At 37.3% G+C, this 20,051-nt stretch overlaps 1 protein-coding gene across 1 annotated transcript; it reads right to left on the bottom strand.

Annotated features, from left to right (window-relative positions):
• Positions 1–12,178: 12,178 nt before the first annotated feature.
• LOC113360510 lies at positions 12,179–13,534 on the bottom strand. Its single transcript, XM_026604018.1, has 2 exons — positions 12,867–13,534; positions 12,179–12,776 (listed from the first exon to the last, which is right to left on the bottom strand). Exons 1-2 carry the CDS (start codon positions 13,532–13,534, stop codon positions 12,179–12,181), a joined length of 1,266 nt encoding a protein of 421 aa, XP_026459803.1.
• Between the last annotated feature and the right edge of the window lie 6,517 nt (positions 13,535–20,051).

Genomic DNA, 20,051 nt, shown 5'->3' with positions numbered 1-20,051 from the left:
AAGTCCTTTATATCTTAAATCACAAATAATCTGGAAAATTCTCAAAAATTAATTGTATCCCTAAGCATAGATTATCTAAACAAAACATAACCTATCTAATTGAATCACAACTAATGAAGAAATTTTTTGTCAACAATTAAAAACTCTGCAAAAGCAGTGATTGAGTGAATTATAAATTATAAATTAGAGGAAATAAATGATATCCAATTATTCATGCGTAAATAGCTTCCTCACTGCCTTGATTGTGGGAGAAATTAGCCTCTCATCATGTTGGAAACACGCTCAAAAGTTGATTTCATTTATGCTCAAAGATGGGTTTACAAATGATGAAAAGGGAGAAATAATTCAAAATCGGGTTTGTAACAATTATATTTGTTACAAACCAGAGAACTACGACCCTCGGCAAATAAGACTGTCCTGCGACAGTAACAAATAAGACTGTCACTGTAACAAATAAGACTGTCTCACGACAGTCGCTGAAACTGTAGCAAAATAAGATCAGTGTGGGTCTTATGTTCTTCGTGTTCTTGGTGCAGCAACAGCAGAAACCGAGTTTGGGAAAACTCGAATTTCTTCTTCTCTGGCTCTCCTCAGACCCCCAGACTCTCGACCCCTTCTCTAGGACTCTTAGGGAATCTATTTAAAGAAAAAACACGCGTTGAATCTCCCCCATTAATCCAAAATAATCTTCTTTTACTCGGGATATTTTCTTTCTTTTTTTTCAATGATTTTGATTTTTACGCATCTGCAGCTGGATTAAATTCCTTATAAATCTTATTCACGTTCCAAAGTGTTGATTAAGGCTTCCAAACACGTGCAGTACACGTTTAGATTCACCACAACTCGTGTAAGCTCATGTTTTTCCTCCAACTCCCTGTTTGGATTAAACCAAGTTATCCAGACAAATTTGATCGAAACAAACACCCATACTAGCTTTGTTAGGACATATCACAACTACCCTTGAAGTTTCAGCGATTGAATCACACAAAAACTCCTCCAAAATCCGATCGAAGACTCTGCCATTGTTGCTGCCATTTTTCCCGCCTTTTTTGATTTTTGAATTTTGGGAAGAAGATGTCCTCCCCTTAATCCTGTACGGGTGTCCCTTTAGCACTTTCCCTGGGGTGCAAATAGTATTTTTGGGCGTAAATAGTAATTTTTCTGGGATTCCTTCAGCGCATTTCTGGGGTGCCTTTAACACATTTCGGGGGTGTAAAACACCACTTTTCGATCCAATTTTGCCGCAAGAGCTTATTTTTCCAAAAACATCTACAAAAACATAAAACACCATAATAAGTACGAAATCGAGTACTAACAATACAGAACATTGAGGACAAATTAGACACAAAAATGTGTCTATCAAATACCCCAAAACTTATTATTTGCTAGTCCTCGAGCAAAACTAATAAAAAATAAAACCGAGTTAATCTCGGGAGGGTTTACCATAGGTGTACCCACAAAACCATTACTTCTAATTGGTCACAAGTATCCAAAGAGCTATGAGGACATACATATTCTCAACCTATCTCCAAGTAACTAGAATGCAAGAGAAATTAAAGGTGTCAGCTCTAAAGCTGACTGAAGAAAAGGGGAGACACATCCGCAACACTAGTAGATAAAAAGATATCCGCTACACAGCTAGATTTTAACATTGTAAGATGCGTCCGCTGCTTTACAGCTGGATAAGATTAGGAGAGAGATAAAGATGAGAGGGACATCTGCTGCACAGCTGGACTAATTACGTGTGATGAGTTAAACCAGTGCTAGAAAGATCTTGTGCCAGATTGAAAGCGGACTAACAAAGCTACCAAATGTATCTTTCTTCGACTCTCTCATAGTGCTCAGTAGAAACAACGTCTTCTTCGGTCTTCAACTGTTGATGATAAACTATCGAACCTCATAGAACCTTGACAATTAACTCTTCTCTTCGATTTCTTCCTTGACTTATAAATTTCTACTTCCCTTTGGCCTTATTGATCAAACGTAACGACGATTTTTTTTTTTCATTTTTCATTTTTTTCATTTTTTTTCTTCAATATTTTGATTTTTTTTTTTTTTTTTTTTTTTTTTTTGGAATAAAAAATTACAAGACAACAATTTACATGGCCATGAGAGAAGGACTTTCAAAACTTGGATCTTCACACCTTGTGATGTCTTGGTATCATGGATTCTAACAACTTATATCATTTGATCTTATAACTTCAAATTTGATTTTTGAATTATTCTCTTCTATTGTTGCTTATAAACCTAAAACGTCTTCAACTTTCTTCATAGATTTTGATGTCGCTCCGCTTGTTGATGATGATAAGTTTCTACTGAGAGAGAGTCACAATCCATTAACTAAGACTACATTGTGAGGTTGCTTTGTGTTTCTGGCATTTCCTGACCTACTTGCCTTTCCATCATGTATGGTTAGATCCATCACGGTTACCCTCTAAAAGGAACAAGTTCTCTCCTGAATTTCAAGGGTCTCAATATCTTTTTCTCTAATGTCTCAAAAGGTTGTTATCCCTAGCATTCCAATTTCTATCTTTTCGGTGAGAAACAGTATGTAAACTTAGCTAACCGGATACCATGTGACGCAAGAAGTTTCAAAAGTGCAACTAAAAAGTTCTTCCATACCCCCAAACTTAAATCTAACATTGTCCTCAATGTTCTAAAGATAAAATTAAAAGCATGAACAAGGAGAAACTATTACCACTGAAGCAAAAGAGTCAAGAAAAGATACTACCGTGTTGCATGAGCATGGGTTACCTCCCAAGAAGTGATAAGTTTAAAGTCTTCAGCCAGACATTGGAAGAATTAGTCACCTCGTAGAACCATATAGCAGTAGCGGAAATAATTGTGGGTCATCTGGATCAAAAAGTGTTACCCACAACAAGAGGAAACTGCAACAGACCAAGAAGATACCGAATATACCCTTGCTTAAGACAACTACATCTAGTTGTGGTTCAGGTTCAGGCTCTATAAAAGGGTCTAAATAAAAAGCTTTCATCGGTTGGATTTCCTCAAATCTAAGATCCGGTTCAGGAATTAGAGTCTGGAATAACTCAATTAAGAACTTAGAAGCACATAACAACAACCTGAATAATTGGGGATCCTCTAAGTCAATTAGATTTGACTCACAAAGTTGACCATAATAATGGTCATTGTTAAGAAAATGTGTCGACCCTAATATCCTAAAGTAATTAGGTTTAGTCTCAAAACTTAAATACCGACACATCTGAAAATCATATGTTCTCACAATTAGAAGAAAAGTTTTTGGTGGGAAAATAAATTCAATCTTGGTATCATAGCCTGGGTTAACCACATCAACGGCGCCAACCAAAGGATGGGTTTCTAACAACTGAGCTTCTTTCTGGACATCATTAGGTTCGGTAAAACATGTATGAAGATAACCTTGTAAGATGGTTGAGGCATAAATGTCAATTCCTACACGAGGGAACTTTCTAAGAGTTAAAGAACACGGAGAATGATAATCACCCCTAAACTTAGAGTTTTCTGTGTCTCTATAAATACTAGTTACAACTTCCCTAATTTGTAGGTCATCAGATTCCTGGAAATGGACAATTGATTCTTCTAAGTTGGGTTCATCCTCACTGATTTCTACGAGTTTATCATCTTCTAAGACTAGTGTTTCTAAATCGTTAGATTCTAAAACAGTATTCTCAGGGTAAACTCTTTCCTCTAAATCATTATCAGCTTTTTAAACAGGAAATACTACATCGTCTGAAACGGGGGTATCTCTAGCCAAATCCTCGTCCTTTTGAATAAGTGAATAATTATTAAAATTATTTGGATTTGAACTAGAAATAATATTATCATTAAAGAGCTCATTGGGAGTAACAGATTCCTCATCACTCTGCCTATATATTTCAGATTCTTCATCAATACTATCCTCATCACAGTCCTCATTATAATAACATGAAAAAGGTCGAACCTCATCAAAACAAGTAGTGTTACCAATTCTAACCTCGTCATCTTGATTATGTGAATAAAAACTATCTTTATTTTCGAGGGTGGTATTGCGAAAACTACACTAGAAATTAAGACTATCCTGAGCAAGTTTTTCCACAATCCTATTTGTACTCTCAGTAAATTGCTTGAGGGTCTCTTCTAGAGATATCTTAGTTGACTTCTCTACGGACTCTTCTGGGAGAATAATATTATAAGTCTCTTTCATAAATAACTTCCGTGTTGACTCATTGAAACTCTTGAGAGACTCTTCTAGAGAAATAGAAGTATTGTTTTGCTCGTATGACCTGTGGGTATATGGATAGTAATTGGGCTCACAATGGTATGGACCATAACCTTCAAAAGTTTCGCATTTCCAATCACTATTCACACTATGGTCATAAAAAGGATAATGTCCAAGCTGCTCAGTCGGATACTCATTGTATTGGCTATTATAATACCAGTTCGACATCCTAACCGCAAGGGAATTCTACACAATCACAAACAACGCTGACTCGACCAAATCAAACCTATAAAATCTAGCAAACAACAAGCATGATGGCTCCACTTAGAGTTTTTCTAGACCAACTTCTAATCTTTTGAAAAGGAATTCGTTACAATCTGAGCAAACCTCTCTGGAATCAATCCGAGTTTAAGTAAGTTGAATTGAGACGAGGGAAGCTGCGAGGAGCTTTGATACCCAAGGTCTCAGCGGTATTATAAGACGGCGCAGTCACGCATTCAACTCGCAGAAACCATCATGAACTTCAAAGTATGCTTAAAAGAGTAACCAATATTTTTCGAACGACTTTCCTATTAAGCTCGTTACCCTATAAGTCTCGTTCTAGTCAAAATTTTAATCTTAGGTTCGCGTTTGGTTTCGTTTTCCTAAGGCGGGCAAGAAGAAAACGGTGATGAAATCCAAGTTCTTATCTTAATTTGGCCAGGCCTTGCCCTTTACTAGGAAATTAAAACAACCGTATTGAAATCCTCAGCATATATTCACCTTAAGGAATACAATAAACACGCTGACAGGGGATTCGCGGGTGTTTCGAAAGCTTACCTACCGTACCAGACGGGCGCAGAACCACTGAAGTCGACTCGGGCCACGACTCCTATGTCATGTGCGAACTCGAGGGGCCGAGACGATATTGTAATCGTCGTCCTTCCCTGCAAACAGTTTTATATTTAATGTACCCTTCCTTAGGGTTTAAAAAAAAATTGTCCAAGTCCAAAGTCCAAGTAAAGTGCAAAAGAAAAGAAATAAAAAAAAATAATAAATAATAAAAAATAATTACAAAAAATGGAAGGTCTCTAAAAAAATTAAATAAATTCTCTCTCTTTTTTTTAAATTTTTTTTCTTTCGCTCTTTTTTTTTTTGCTTTGTCTTTTTCCTTCTCTTTTGGCTTTAAGCTTTGATTCCAAGTCTTTAGTATCCAACTTCAAACCTGTAATACAAAGACACACCCAAAGAAACGTAAAAAGAACAAATGAAATAAAAAAAAAAAACCTAAAAATTCTACCTAAGCACAAATCCGCGTCGGCGGCGCCAAAATGTTATTTTTAATGATGTTGTAGTAATGAGGTTCAAACTCTCGGACTTGTGAAGATTAAATTTAAAGATTTAATAAAATTATATACAAAAATATTAACAAAGTGGGCGAGAGGTAAGAAACACAAGACACTGATTCCACTATGACACAAAATTGAATGATACATCAAAACTCTAATTATCTTTTAAGTCTTATTTTAATTCACAAATAATCTGGAAAATTCTCAAAAATTAATTGTATCCCTAAGCATAGATTATCTAAACAAAGCATAACCTATCTAATTGAATCACAACTAATGAAGAAATTTTTTGCAAACAATTAAAAACTCTGCAAAAGCAGTGATTGAGTGAATTATAAATTATAAATTAGAGGAAATAAATGATTACCAATTATTCATGCGTAAATAGCTTCCTCACTGCCTTGGTTGTGGGAGAAATTAGCCTCTCATCATGTTGGAAACACGCTCAAAAGTTGATTTCATTTATGCTCAAAGATGGGTTTACAAATGATGAAAAGGGAGAAATAATTCAAAACCGGGTTTGTAACAATTATATTTGTTACAAACCAGAGAACTACGACCCTCGGCAAATAAGATTGTCCTGCGACAGTAACAAATAAGACTGTCACTGTAACAAATAAGACAGTCTCACGACAGTCGATGAAACTGTAGCAAAATAAGACTGCTCAGTGTGGGTCTTATGTTCTTCGTGTTCTTGGTGCAGCAGCAGCAACAGCAGAAACCGAGTTTGGGAAAACTCGAATTTCTTCTTCTTGGCTTCCTCACCCCCCCCCCCCCAACTCTCGACCCCTTCTCTAGGACTCCCAGGGAATCTATTTAAAGAAAAAATACGCGTTGAATCTCCTCCATTAATCCCAAATAATATTCTTTTACTCGGGATGTTTTATTTCTTTTTTTTATCAATGATTTTGATTTTTATGCATCTGCAGCTGGATTAAATTCCTTATAAATCTTATTCGCGTTCCAAAGTGTTGATTAAGGCTTCCAAACACGTGCAGTACACGTTTAGATTCACCACAACTCGTGTAAGCTCATGTTTTTCCTCCAACTCCCTGTTTGGATTAAACCAAGTTATCCAGACAAATTTGATCGAAACAAACACCCATACTAGCTTTGTTAGGACATATCACAACTACCCATGAAGTTTCAGCGATTGAATCACACAAAAACTCCTCCAAAATCCAATCGAAAACTCTGCCATTGTTTTTGCCATTTTTCCCGCCTTTTTTCATTTTTGAATTTTGGGAAGAAGATGTCCTCCCCTTAATCCTGTATGGGTGTCCCTTTAGCACTTGCCCTGGGGTGCAAATACTATTTTTTGGCGTAAATAGTAATTTTTCTGGGATTCGTTCAGCGCATTTCTGGGGTTCCTTTAATACATTTCGGGGGTGTAAAACACCACTTTTTGAGCCAATTTTGCCGCAAGAGCTTATTTTTCTAAAACATCTACAAAAACATAAAACACCATAATAAGTACGAATCGAGTACTAACAATACAAAACATTGAGGACAAATTAGACACAAAAATGTGTCTATCACACATCAAATAATATATTATCCAACATACTGCAGGCTAAAGGATCATGAACTACATCGTCTAAAACAAGGGTATCTCTAGTCAAATCCTCGTCCTTTTGAATAGGTGAATAATTATTAAGATTATTTGGATTTAAACTAGAAATAATATTATCATTGTAAAGCTCAATTGGAGTAACCATTTCCTGATCACTATTCCTACATAAGTATGATTCTCCATCAACACTATCCTCATCATAATAACATGAAAGAGATCGAACCTCATCTAAAATAGTGTCTCCAATTCTATCCTCGTCATCTTGATTAGGTGAATAGTAACTATCCTCATTTTCAAGGGTAAAACTGGGAACACTGTGTTGGAAATTCATATAATTTCGAGTAATTCTTTCGTTCGTCTCAGCTATCCGCTTGAGGTGGTCTTCTAAAGAAGGTTCACTCATTATTGTAGTTCTTTCGTCTATAATTATACTATTCATCTCTGCTAACTTACGCGTTGACTCAGCTAACTTCCTGAGGGACTCTTCTAAAGGAGGAATAGGAACAGAGGGATCATAAAAAGGACTACTTTTCAATAGTTTGATTGTATCCTCTAGAGACGAAGAACTAGTACTATAATCTTCTTGCTCGTAAGACTGATGCACGTGTGGATAGTAATTGGGCTCACCAGGGTATGACCCATATCCTTCCAAAGGTTGGCGTTCCCAACCACTATTCACACTATGGTAAGAGCAATGTCCATATTGTTCAGTTGGATAATCATATTCATTGTGACGCCTATTATAATACCAGTTTGACATCCTAACTGCAAGGGAATTCTACACAAGCACAAACAAGGCTGACTCGACCACAACAAACCTATTTTATCTAGCAAACAAAAAGCATGATTGCTCCCTTAGATTGTTTCTAGACCATCTTCTAATCCTTCGAAAGGGAATTCGTTACAATTTGAGCAAACCCCTCTGGAATCAATCCGAGTAAAAGTAAGTTGAATTGAGGCGAGGGAAGCTCAGTGGGGATTTGATACCCAAGGCCTCACCGGAATTACAAGGCGGCGCAGTCACGCATTCAACTCACAGAAACCATCATGAACTTTGAAGTATGCTTAAAAGAGTAACCAATATTTTTCGAATGACTTTCCTATTAAGCTCGTTACCCTGTCGGTCTCGTTCTAGTCAGTATTTTAAGCTTAGGTTCGCGTAGGTTATGTGTTCCTAAGGATGAAATCCGAGTCCTTATCTTGATTTGGCTAGGCCTTGCCCTTTACTAGAAAATTAAATCCGATTTCAGGTCCTCAACATATAGGCATACAAAATCATCCAGTAAACCCGCTGACAGGGGATTCGCGGGTGTTTAGAATTCTTACCTCTCGTTCCAGACGGGGGATGAACCGTTGAAGTCGACTCGGGCCACAACTCCAATGTCGTGTACGAACCCGGGTGGCCGAGATGATATCGTAATCGTCGTCCTTCTCTGCACACAATTTATATTTAAAACTACCCTTCCGTAGGGTTTAAAAAAAAAAGTCCCAAAGTTCAATGTCCGAAAATAAAAAAAATGTCCAAAAATAAAAGATTACAAAAATAAAAACCTTAATTACAGTTTCTAAAAAAAAAAGAAAATAGAATAGAATATCTATATACAAAAATTTTCTTCTTCACTCCTTTTGGATTTCTCCTTCTTTTTTTCTTTGGCTTCGCTTTTGTTTTCAGACTTTCTCCCCTTTTCTTTAGCTCAGTTCTAATCTGAAAGCAAACAAGAAATACCAAAAGGCGTAAAAATGAACAAATAAAAAAAAATAAAAACAAATTTATAAACAAATCCGTGTCGGCGGTGCCAAAAATTGATGGTATTTTTTAATGATGTTGTAGTAAGATGATTCGTTCACTCAAATTTGTTGAGAATTTGTTTTAAGACTTAATAAATAAAATAAGGAAAAATATAAATACACAATTTGTCACAAGATGAAGAGACGTTGAGACGCGGGATTCCACTACTTTTCATATTGTTATATGGTTCAGTCATTAACTCTAGATAACATAGCTCAAACAAAAGAAGTTGTGACTCTAGTTCTTTGCCAACAATATATTTCGTAAAATATTATTTGTAAGTTAAAAACATGACGCATCTAAAGTATTTAGAACTAAGCATGCGACATCTAACAAAATAACAAATAATTAATAGAAATCATAAAGCAATTAAATCTATGCAAAAAGTCAATAAAAGAATTAATTCATTTACCACAATCATGAAAAGTTGCTTCCTCCGTTGTCCCAGTGATGGGGTCTAGCTCGGCATGGTGAAAACACACTCAAAGGAATTTTTCATTGCTCAAAAAGGTGTTTACAAGGAGAAAATGGAGAAAAAAATTCAAAATCGGGTTTGTAACAATTATATTTGTTACAAATCAGAGAACGATACAGAGGATTTGTCACTGTTACTGTTGCTCTAAGACTGTCTCCTGAACTACAACCCTCGGCCGTGGGTCGTTACCACTGTAGCATAAACGACTGTCCTTAGGCGTCCAATGAGTGTGGGTCGATGTTCTTCGTTTTCTTCACAGCAGCAGAAATGGTGGTTTCCTGCCACTTGATTATCTCGACTTTCTGATGCTCTGCAAATCTCCCAAACTCTTCATCCCCCTTTATGAAACACCAGCACCCTTTCTATAGCCAGTAGCACCAAGAAATCTCGCTATAACTCAAGATAATTCTCTCTTAACTCGGCCTTGATGAAAAATATTTTGGGAATATTTTCTTCCCTGATTTAGCTTCTCACGCTGTTTCCCCACGCCAAATTACTCTCAACGCATCCAGTCATTGTCCAGAAGTGTTCCAACATGCAGCAGCCACGCGAAAATCTCTTGGTCACTCAATCAGGACTCGGAATCGAAAACCAACTCATGATGCTATGATTTCATATCTTGGGTTATCTAGCCAAATTTGATCGAAACAACACCCATACCAGCTTTGTTATGACAAATCACATCTACCCATGAAGTTTCAGCGATTGAATCGCACAAAAACTCCTCCAAAATCCGATCGAAAAATCTGAATGTGAATAGAAACGTTTTCCCCGCCAAAATATTTTTTTGAATTTGTGAAGAAGGTCACCCCTTATCCAGTGGTCTCCCCTTATCTGTTGTTGGAGTGCCGATAGTAATTTGGGTGCCCCTTATCTGTTGCTGGAGTGCCGATACTAATTTGGGTGCCCCTTAGTAATTTTCTCCGGGGGTCCAAATAGCACTTTTCGAGCAACTTTTCTACACAAGTGTATTTCTCCAAAAACACCTACACAAACATAAAAACATCATAATAAGTACAAAATCAAGCACTGACAATAGAGACACTGAGGACAATTCAGACATAAAAATGTGTCTATCATCCCCTGTGTTGCAGCGTGTACCTTGTTGGGATTGAATCGTGCAACGAAGCCCAGAATAGGAAGGTAACTTTAGGTCTCACATATTTGTTTCTTAAGAGACGATGTCCTTCCCAATCTGCATCAGTCTCACAGAGCTTCATGTAGATTACTCTAGCTGTCACGTCGCCTTCCAAAACGTCTGCCTCCCATTGCGTCAAGTTAATCATCCTTATTTCATGATTTATTTCCAGCAAATCGATGCTTTCAGCTGGATCTAAACGTCTGGTAAATTGAAAGTTCCATCTTGGTTCGAATATTGTTGCTACTGAAGCCGTCTTTTGAGTGCTGATCTTATACAGCCTAAGATACTTCTCCCTAAAAGAAATCTTAGCACACCAGCAGTCTTGCCAGAATATGATCGTTGTACTATCCTTTACCTGCACCCGTACAGCCTCTGAAAAAAAATCGAGTTTTCTCTTAATATTCCAAACCACATACTACGACCCATTGTATCCTTAACTTGAAGATGAAGTAAGCAGTTCTCCTCAGCTTGCATTTTTCGTACATAATCCGTCTCCAAAGAGCTGTTTTTTCTTTGCAATACCTAACATGCCATTTTGCTAACAAGGATTTGTTCACAAGTCTCAAATTTCGAATACCTAACCCGCCTTTCCTTTTTGGTTTGCAAATTCTTTTAAAATAAACCCAGCTCATCTTCTTTCTTTCTTCATCTTCTCCCCACAAGAATCTTCTCATTATAGTGTTTAGTCGCTTCTCCACTAATACCGGAATGTGATGTAAAGACATGAAGTAGACATCCAGACTTTCAAGGGAGCTCCTAATCAGCACAATCCTACCTGCCTTGTTCAAATATCATCTCTTCCATGGCGCCAATTTTTTTTGCATTCTCTGAATAATTACCTCCCAAATCAACTCAATCCTTCTGTTAGAGCCAATGGGCATACCCAAATATGTAACAGGCAGCACCGCCACTCCACAACCCAATTCCATAGGTAACCCTTGCACCAGATTATCCGCTCCAATACTGATCATCGTGATTTTCTCCAGGTTAAGACGCAACCCTGTTAAAATTTCAAACACCAGCAAGATAACGAGAAGTCTTCTAACCTCAATATTGGAAGCATCTAAAAATATTATCGTATCGTCTACAAACTGCAGGTGCGACACCTTCGTACCTTATTCCTTAACCTGGAATCCTCCAATTTTACCTTGCTCCACTTCCTTGATAATGAGTAAAGACAGGACTTCTACCACCAAAAGAAAAAGAAAGGGAGATAAAGGATCCCCCTGAAGAATGCCTTTAGAAGGTTTAATCAAACTCGTCGCTTCCCATTAACTAGAATTTAGAATTGAGCTTCAGTCACACACCATTTCATCCACTGAATCCATTTCGAACCAAAACCATTCTTTGCCAAAATAGTGAAAAGTGCAAACCAACTTACATTATCGAAAGCCTTTTGCATATCAATCTTGCACATGATTCTTGGCCTTTTTTGCCTCAGTCTGCTATCAATTAACTCATTCGCAATCAAGATGCCATCAAGTATTTGTCTATGCTTAATAAAAGTACCCTGCGCATTAGATATTAAGCCTGGCATGACCACTTTCATTCTTTCCGCCAAAACCTTGCAAACAATTTTATAGAAACTGCTTATTAAGCTCAAGGGTCTAAAGTCCTTGACAGTAGCGGAATCTTCCTTTTAGGGATCAGTTTCAAGAAAGAAACATTTAGCCTTCAATCCAGCTTTCCCTTGTTGCAAAACTCCTTGATTGCTGCCATTACGTCAGACTTCAGCACTCCCCAACACGCCTTGTAAAATTCCAGGTTATAGCCATCCGGACCTGGAGATTTATTTTTTCCACACAACTTGATGGCTTTCAACACCTTTTCCTCCTCCATCTCTCTTTCTAGCCACGCCTTTTGAACCTGATCAATAGCCTTGAAATCTAAGTTATCAAAAGAAGGCGTTATTGGTGAGTTATCAGTGAATAAATCAGAGTAAAAATCATGAATCTCTTTTTTAATAGCTTCGTGATTGAAAACATCTGCCCCATCGACCTCCAACTTTGTAATATAGTTCATTCTCCTTTTGCCACTTGCAATTTGATGAAAATATTGAGTGTTTTTGTCTCCATATTTAAAACCTTTAATTTTCGCCCGTTGATATGCCATCCTAGCCCTGGTGAGCTTTACCGTGTTTAACGAGTTCAATAAGGTTGTCCTTTCCTCAAGCTGAGCAGTGGATAAAGCCGATGTTTCCTCAATGATATTCAACACGCCTATCTTCTTCCTTAACTCCTCTTCCTCCTTACGCACATTCCCAAAAGTGCTCCTGCTCCAGTTTTTGATGAAATATTTTAAGTTCTGTAACTTTCTAAAAACAACATAACTCGGAATTCCCACGAAATCAAGCAAGTTCTACCAATTCTCCACCATTTTCACAAAATCTGGGTGTTCCAGCCAGTGGTTTTCTATTCTGAAACAAGACTGAGTTCTAATAGACGGAGATAGATCAATTATCAATGCATTATGATATGATATAGTGCGAACCAAAGCAGTTTGAGTAGCAGACCTGAATTTAGAATCAAATGCAGTACACAATAAACACCTATCCAACCTGCATAGCAAAGGGTCATTCTGCTTATTACTCCAGGTGTATGCTCTTCCATGCAACGTTAAATCAATTAGCGCTTGATCAGAGATGAAGTCATTAAGAAACTTCATGTTTCGTACGTCACCATCAGGTTTGCTCCTTTCCCCATCACTCCTAACAGCGTTAACATCCCCCACAAAACACCACGCCTCCGACGACCAATCTCTTATTTCATTCAAGTTATTCCAAAACAGTTCTCTCATATTATGATTACAAGGAGAGTATGCGTTTGTCATTACAAATTTGAAGCCGTCACTTCGAAATCTAAAAAGACAAGTAATAGAGTTGATTCCCAATCTCTTGTCCAATAGCTCCAACTGAGAATTGTCCCAGACTGTAACAAGGACACCACCGTTACCCACGAATCCTTGAGAAGGTGAGATTTCCATTCCGAAGTCAGCATCGTACCAAAGTTGACCAACAAAACATCGCGACATTGCTGTCATCTTAGTCTCTTGAATACAGCAGATGAGACATTTATGCAGGGATATTAAGTCTCGCACAGAAATTTGTTTAATGTATTCAATTAACCCCCTGATGTTCCAAGATATCACTTTAGAACCCACCAACACCACGATTATCCCTTGAATTGACCTCCTCATTGTCTTCCTCATCGTTTGAGGAGTTAAAAATTTGTGAATCACAACTGTCATGCACATTCTGGCATTCTGCAATTGCTTTATACCTATCTGTGTACTTAAATAGAATCTCATATATCACTGTCTTAGCCTTCACCTCATCCTTAGTTTAAATACCCCCCATCCTGCAGCATAACTCTACAGCAAGCTTTGAAGTTGAAAAAATTAATTCATTAGTATCGATATTCGTATTCTGTAAGTCACCTAGCTTAATGACAATTTGATCATCCACCACATTGAACAATTGCAAGTTTTGATCATTGTGCATATGACTTACTCGAATAGGAGTCGCAGGAGCACCAGAATCAACTAACTGACCTGAATGTAAGACCAATTGAAGGTCGTCAGCAGCAGCTGAGGATAAAAACCTTGTGTTATTACTCAAGATCAACAAAGGATCATTACCCCCTACAGTGGTAGGCACTTCATCAACGCCTCTACCACTGTCAAGAGCTAACTCGCCCAAGTCTACTGAAGCATTTTAAAATACCGGAATGTTGGGAGCTTCTCCTTCACATCCAAGCATCTCCTGAGTTCCAAGTGCCTCCGTAGCCAAAATACTGTCAATAATTAGTCTATTAGAAGAGGGAACATCACCTTCACTTCCACATTCTCGTAGACATTGAATTGATTCACAGTAGAGAGTATAACAACCCTTTGATAATGAAACCCAACTCCCTCATTATCAAAAGAGGATACTACATTCTCTCTCACAGCAGGTTTGAAGAGTCCACCATCATTCAAACCTCTGGAGCTAGAAGAAGAAAAGCCACCTCCCTGACCCTCTCCTCTAGGGTAAAGACCACCAGAATCAGCAGAATCAATCCCGTCAGTCCTTGGCTTGTTGCCCAAACCAGCATCTGAAAACTGATTTTTCTGACTCGGCTCACTCAAGTCCGGATATACAGCTGAATTAATCCCTGTCACCAATTTAGATCCCACAATTACGGTAGGAATATCTTTTGAGTTTGAAAATATGTTGTCAAACTCATTGAGTAGTCTAACGTACTCCTCCATTGGTTCCCTTGATTTAGGATCAAATTTGTAGTCTCATTCAATGGAAATAAACCATTTTTGGTCTTCGTCTTCAACCAGCAAAACCGCTGGGATTAGTGCGAAATCACATCTGACATTAATTCTGAAGAAACTCGAGTTAGTCCTTCTCAAAGTACTTGTCGAGATTTCAATGAGACCTCCAAGCAGATCCCCCACAGCTTTGAATAATGAAGATTTCCAGAATTCTTTGTGGAATTCCTCTAATCTTTAGCCATTTTCCATACTTTGCCATAGCCTGTAATGGAATGATATTGTCCTTCTGCGGTGTAGTCACTTTTACTTCACTGCACTCCTCCATTGGAATATGATTGAGACCAGACTTCTCCTTACTCCTAGTCTGAGTGATGTGCACCACAGCCATATCAACGAAGATTTTCTATGGTTTCCAAAGATCAAGCCAGCAATCCTTGTCCAGGATTAGTTTAGCATTGCAGTCATCTAAAATCTCCATATCAATGAATGAATCCCATTCCAATTAACCCATGATCTCCCTTGCTATCGTTTGCCAGCGAGCCGACCCTTCTATCTGCACTAAAGCTTCAAAAAATTGTTTATCAGATCCCTTTCTAGGCAGCTTACTTGCAAAATATTCTCTAGAAGGGAGAATTTGCACAGGTTTGTACAACCAATTGGTCTTCTTCAAAAGCCTGTTGATTTCCTTGTACAATACTCCCCAATGATATCCATTGACCCCACAAGGAATGCATAATGCATATGATCTATTGGAATCACCTCTTCTGATCCTTGCAATTCTTAAGTATTTTCCTGCATCATTCTCCCTTATCCGCACAAGAAAGAAGATTCACCCTCCCTCAATGACCATCTTTTCTTCGTACCACATGCACTTATTGCTTACTCCAAAACCTTAGCAAACCAGTTAGAAACTTCTGATGATAAATCCAGCCAAGCTGTGAAACCCCCTCTCTTCCTCTCCTCCAGTCTCAAACTCTTAAATCCTACAGTCACCATGAAAATTTTCCTCTCAAGGTATAGCGGATTTTCCGCTCCTTCTCTCTCCATCCTAATTAAGAAGTTCAAAATGATTGATGGTGAAGAGATTCGAACCATAGACCTGATGAAACTCGTTACACTAACCCCCAAACCATTCCACCAGCGTTTTTTTTTTTTTTTTTGAAATAAACCAGCATATCGAAAATAAAATGTCAGCAATTGGTTAAAACAGTGATTCTTTTGTGAAATATGCATCAAATGTGATGTATTGTGTAGTATTTTACGCATGACGTGGCGTGCTTTCTTCACATGTGGTGTTGTGCCGCGTGTTAACACCTGCCGCATGTTGTGTTGGCTGATGTACCTATTTGTCTGGCACAACACAACACATTGAACAAACGTGTTGTGCCCGTGCTGGGCCGGTCACGTGCTGTGTCGTACTTGTTCAAATTTTAACGTGTTGTGTTGTGCCATAAACGTGTTGTCCCGTCCCAATTTACACCTCTAAAGACCACCACCCATTTCACTTCATCACTCCTCAATTTCTTCTTAGTATGATTCCAGATGTATACACGGGTAACAAAATCTGGCAAATGTTCTCAAACAAAAAAAATCCGACAAGTGTTCTTAACATTGATAACATGGGTACCAGATTAATAAAAAATATACCAAACCTCATATAAGAGAAAACACTTTTTGTTTGCCTACGTGGGATTTGATACTCTTTTCAGTAATCAGTAATCTGGTACCCCGTTAGCACCCCATGCATATTCTAGTAACGGTTTTTTCAAACAAAATTCTATAAAGAGAGTAAACGTTAGTTTTCAGAGAAATTTGGAAGGGTTAAATGATTTTTCAAAGAAGTCAAGAGGGGTCAATACCTACAACCGTAATTACCCAGTACTCTAGCTAACACCCAAAAGTAAGTGCCCACTTAATCCCATGCAAAAAGCTTCTACATGGCAAATTATGTTTTTTTTTTTAGAAATCGTTAAAATAACAATATAACATTGTCAAACTAACTAATCTGTTTTTCGTTTTCTAGAAGTGGAAAAACCACTTTTCTGTATACATCCAAACATGCACTTAGAGAGTTAGAGTTGGTGCAAGGACGACCAAGTCTGGAGCTCATCAGCTGGAACCATCTTACTCTATGCGTGATCGAAATCCGTACACGCGACAATTATATCATAATCATAATCATAAAAATAAAAAATAAAGAGAAAATTAAGTGCAGGCCCAAAAAAATAATATTTTCATTGTCAGGCCCACAATTAATTTTTAGTTATGTGACACCCATAACTATATAAAATTATTAAAATTGTCTGCATGACAGGCTATGCATGCGCATGACGGGCTATGCATCAGGGGTATAATTGGTAACGTAACTTGGATATAACATATTTAAAAATTCGTGCCTTGGAATTTTACAAATTTTATATCGTTGGAAATCTTTTTAAGAGAGCTACACAACGAGTACAAACAAGAATATCAAATTTTTGTTTTTCACGAAAAAATCGGAGGTGATCATCATTTTAGGCAAAATTTTCAAAAACTTGAACATAACCATTATGCAGCCACCAAAAAAGATGCATAACACATTCTTCAGACGCATAACGAACTATGCAACCATTTTCTCGGCTGCATAACAAATTATGCATATGCATCACAAAGTTATGCATCTCTAACAAGTTATGTAGCCATTGTTTTGGTTGATTTTAGTGCGTACATAAAAAAATTGATGCATAATGCATTATGCATCCATATTTACGGATGCATATCAGGTTATGCATCTATTTTCTCGATGCATAAAAGATTGTGCAACAATTTTCTCGATGCATAATGCATTATGCAGCCATACTTTCGGATGCATAACGGGTTATGCATCCATTTTCACGACTGCATAACATGTTATGTAGATATTATCGTAGGCGCATGACAAGTTATGCAACCTTATTTTTTGTTGGTTTCAATACTAACAAAAAAATAGCTGCATAACGTGTTATGCCACCGTTTTCTGAACTGCATAACAAATTATGCAAAAATAAAAAAACTGCATAACGTGTTATGTAACTATTTTCGGAACTGCATAACAAGTTATGTAACAAATTTTGTAGATACATAACAGGTTATGCAAACAATTCCATAACTGTATAACGGATTATTCAACTATTGTGAATAGATAAATGAAACAATTATGGCATGAGAGATCATGAAGATCCTCTCTAACTAAACCAATAAAATCCAAATGTGAAAAGGATTTGATTGAAAGAAGGAGAAGACGAGAACAGGGAGTGTGGATAGAGTGTGTTTTCAACCCACCATTCACAAGTCTAAAAAATCCAACCCTTTCTCCCACTAACGTTTCATCCAGTCAATCTATTCACCATCTCCCTTCGTAACAAAATCGTGTCTTCTCTAACAACTCATTTTTCCTCTCTATCTATTATGAATAGATAGGACTACATCTGGTAGGAACCAGAATATATCAAATATAGAAATGCATAACATCACACATAGAAACTGCAAGAGATAAAGAAAGCAAATGAATCCAAAAGATGCGGGTACCTCCGAGAGTGCAGAAACTGCTGCTTTATGGATGCTTACAAGTACCATCGTTTCCCGGAGTAAGCTTATTTTAGACTACGCACTTGAAATTGAAATTACTATCCTCAAATTGGTGCACTAGCTAGCAATAACTGCAGCAGCTGAGCTAGTGGTTCCCAGTCCCTATAATATTCAACTAGGAGTATATTTTCGACATTTTTGATTGATCAAATTGTATTCTAAACTGCTCATATAGGAGCCAAGTAAAATATCAACACATCAGCTAGTGGAAACACTAGAAACATGCTTCGACAACTTCTTGGAAATTGCTCCCGTTGACAATAAAGATTCTCTTTCAGAAACTTGATTGTTGGAGTACTGAGGCTTTTCGTGCTGCTTAACCCACCCTAATAAGATGGGGTGAATCAAGTTGTTGCCCATGCATTAATCAGTGCTAATGATGGCTGTAGGGATGCAAATTTGGATTGGACTAACCACGATATGTTGGAACAATTGCCGAATTATGCCTGCAAAACAAATAAAATCAAACACGAAACAAATTGTTATGGCTGAGTCGAGGACTAGGTCGTTTTCTTTAAGACGTTTCGCGGCTCTGCTCAAGATTGTGCAAGCAGTTCTTCAATGACGCATCGTCCCCAGGATAAAACAGCCGAGATCAATCTCTTACACAATCACTCTTGCACGGTGAGAGGATGTGAAACTTCTACACTTTCATTCTTGCTCAGAATCATTCTAAAAAACAAATGATGCTCACACATTGTTTTCTTTCACAAAACTCTTTTCTCTTGTTAAAACAAAAAACATAAAAGACATTTGACACTTATTTAATTTTCCAACCAAAATCTGATTTATAGTCTACAAATTCAATATTATTTAATGAGAAATTATTATGGTGTAATTAATATTCTTAACTCCCAAAAATAAAACGGTCAAGAGAGAGTAAGAAATAAATTTTTTTCATGAAGAACTTTATGAGCATTAAAAAATATTTTCTTTTTATGGAAATTAAATTATGTTTTAAAACATATATCCCAACAATCCCCCACTTATATTTTTAAAACATTGAGCAAGAATGTACAGAGTTGTGCATAAGCAAAGGTGTCTTGCGACTTGAACCTTTACGTAGTGTTAATAAGCTCTCTTAAAATCTGACCATAGAGTGAACGTAAGTCTTGAACTCTAGGAGATAAAAAGATTTCTTAACACACACGACTATACTCGTGTAAAGTCTAAAACCATCACATTACGGCCATGTGTTTGTATCCCAGTTTAATGAATGATCTAGAAAACAACCCATATTCTCATAGAAAGCGGCCACACTTTCACATTCACATAGGTGAGCTTATCAAGAATACTTCTGAAAGTACCCCACTCTAAATAGAGATATAAACATCATTAAGAGTTTAAAAATTAAAAACTAAAAATTAAACTCAACCTCTACTCCCTTCAGGATATCATGTTGTGGGATGAATTCTTCAAAAGCATGATTCTCGCATCTCCATATCACCTATGACTTCGTCTAGTCCCTTTGAACCTATTTCTAGGTTGGGTATCCATCACAGATGACTCAATCTCAATGGGGATCAACCTCATCCCTAAGATGTATTCACATCTTCTTATTAATCCTTTCGTCAAAGGAATAATGAAAACTCTTTTCAGACACTATATAATCCATACTATCATAAAATCAACTTTATAGTTGTCGTTACGTTCTCAATTCATGCAATAGCCGCGGTACTAT

Source organism: Papaver somniferum, chromosome 1, assembly GCF_003573695.1.
Source record: "Papaver somniferum cultivar HN1 chromosome 1, ASM357369v1, whole genome shotgun sequence".
In the NCBI taxonomy this organism is placed as follows: domain Eukaryota; kingdom Viridiplantae; phylum Streptophyta; class Magnoliopsida; order Ranunculales; family Papaveraceae; genus Papaver; species Papaver somniferum.
The sequence above is the reverse complement of the archived record's forward strand: the minus strand, read 5'-3'. Positions and strand labels throughout refer to the sequence as shown.